General features: G+C 36.8%; 1 protein-coding gene across 1 annotated transcript; it reads left to right on the forward strand.

Annotated features, from left to right (window-relative positions):
* The first annotated feature begins 628 nt into the window (after positions 1-628).
* Positions 629-1,636, forward strand: LOC145667683 (E3 SUMO-protein ligase ZBED1-like). The gene has a single exon (XM_081735141.1). The coding sequence runs from the start codon at positions 629-631 to the stop codon at positions 1,634-1,636; it is 1,008 nt and encodes a 335-aa protein (XP_081591267.1).
* The last annotated feature ends 708 nt before the right edge of the window (positions 1,637-2,344 follow it).

Genomic DNA, 2,344 nt, shown 5'->3' on the forward strand with positions numbered 1-2,344 from the left:
AATGTCGATAATTCCGGAATTTTTCGGAATTCCGTTTTTCGGAATCTCGGAATTTCGGAATTTTCGGAATCTCGGAATTTTCGGAATCTCGGAATTTTCGGAATCTCGGAATTCCGGAATTTTCGGAATCTCGGAATTCCGAAAATTCCGGAATTCCGATCTTCAGAAATTTCCGATGGAGTTTAAAAATTCCGGAATTCCGACCTTCCGAAATTTAGTATCGTGTTCTGGATTCCGGAATTCCGATCTTCCGAAATTTCAGATCTTGTTTCGAGATTCCGGAATTCCGATCTTCCGAAATTTCGGATCGTGTTCCAAGATTCCGGAATTCCGAACTTCCGATATTTGCGATGAAGTTCCGGAATTCCGATTTTCCGACATCAAATCTATTAGAGGCTTTATATTTTAGTATAGATATGTCGGAAATACCAACTGAAAATGTTCGTTGTGTAACAACAGTAGTGCCAATATTGTAAAGGCCATTGTTGACTTGAGTGATTTCCAACATTTGAGCTGTTTCGGTCATACTTTAAATATTGGAGTGAACAAAGCCCTTGAGCTACATCCAGTCAATGAAGTTATTAGGTAACTTCGTAAACTTAGACAAATTACGAGTCACAGCAGCAAAATGAGACGTGCGCTTCAAGAAGAGCAAGATGCATTAGGCCTCCCGCGCAAAGTACTTCCGTCATGCACACCAACAAGGTGGTGGTCTACTCTTCCTTTGATACAGGTAGCTTTAACAAATCAAGAAGCAATAGCAAAATTTCTGTCCCGAACAAAACATAAAAACCTTATCCTTCAGAACAAAGAAATAGAATTATTAAATATGATCATGACCCTATTATCGCCCTTACAAATGCTTTGTGACAGTATGTCAGCTGAAACATCGGTTACAGCGTCGGGCATATGGCCATTATATGAACAAATCTTAAAAGATTTTCAAATCGAAGAATCTCAACAGATAGAAGATACATCACAACAAGACGAAGCAAGTACACAGGAAATACATTTTTCGCTATATGACTCTTTGACTGAAGAAGAAGATAGTGAACAGATGTTAGAAGCAGCACTCAAAGAAATTGAAAGAAGCATGAAAATGGAAATTTTATCTCCGTTGCAATCCCGATACGAGGAGGATGAAGAAAGCAGAATACTGTTGAAAATGTGTACATTCTTAGATCCCAGGTTTAAAGATCATTTGGGTGAAGATACTGAGATAATAAAAGGTAGAGTACTGAATGAGTTGAGATTTATTCCAGCAGGAAGTCCTAAAAAAGATGATCGAGGGAATGTTGGTTCTAAAGGATTTGACAGTTACCTAAAACGAAGGAAATTTGGTGACAGGAACGATAAAGAAGACAGTCAAATAGAAGAATTAAACCGATACCTAAGTCTTGGGGATGCAGATTTGGAGGAAGAGAAACTTGTTTGGTGGAATAGCCATTCCCACCATCTTCCAAGATTAACAAAATTAGCGAGAAAATATTTGTGTATTCCTGCTACGAGCGTGCCAATTGAGAGAGTTTTCAACTGTGGTGGCAATGTAGTGACAGATTATAGAGCATCTCTTACCGCTGAGCATGCTGAACAGTTAATATTTCTGTCCATGAACAAAGCTATTGTCCCAAAATAATTTTAAAATGCTATTTAATATAAGCTAAATGTTCTCATTGTTTTACATTATTGACTTAGTATAACAGGGGATTCATAAATCAACACCTGACTTTTAAAGGTGCGATAAATTTAACTCTTTTAGGATTTCCCCTTTCTCAGGTAAATTTTATACTTTATACTTCATTTTATACTTTTACAGCTACTGCTTCCTTACTATTTATCGTAGGATCATGGTTCATACCTCGTTTTCTGTTTTAGGATAAAGCATACTTTCCAATGGTACCACTCGATTGTGCGTATTATACACCGGAAACGGAAAAAGCGGGAGACTTTTCGAAAAAAAAATCGAAATTTTTGCGCCCCTCTGGCCCAAGCCTGGGTTCACGTAGGGATCTGAATTATTATTTTATAAAATACGTTGTTGTGTTCATAATACGTGTGCAAAATTTCAATCTTGTATCTTGAAAACTAAGGTCAGGAGAAATTTTTGAAAGTCTGAAGGTAATCCATTCTTTTCGTATATATATATATACTGTTTTTTTTTTTTTTTTTTTTGAAAAATCCAGCCAAAACACTTTGCCCCTCGGATCCGGGCCTGCGTTTATGTAGAGATCTGAAGCTTTTTTTTCTTATGTATATACATAATACGTGTGCAGACGTTCAATCTTGTATCTTGAAAACAAAGGGCGGAAAAAATTGTTGAAAGTCTGAATTTAGGCCCTATATA

The sequence above is a fragment of the Thermobia domestica genome, chromosome 13 (genome assembly GCF_964235325.1).
Source record: "Thermobia domestica chromosome 13, izTheDome1.hap1.1, whole genome shotgun sequence".
NCBI classification, from domain to species: Eukaryota; Metazoa; Arthropoda; class Insecta; order Zygentoma; family Lepismatidae; genus Thermobia; species Thermobia domestica.

What these genes read in the sequence shown, in the direction of transcription:
- LOC145667683 (XM_081735141.1), top strand. Translation starts at nt 629, where the DNA reads ATGAGACGTGCGCTTCAAGAAGAGCAAGATGCATTAGGCCTCCCGCGC.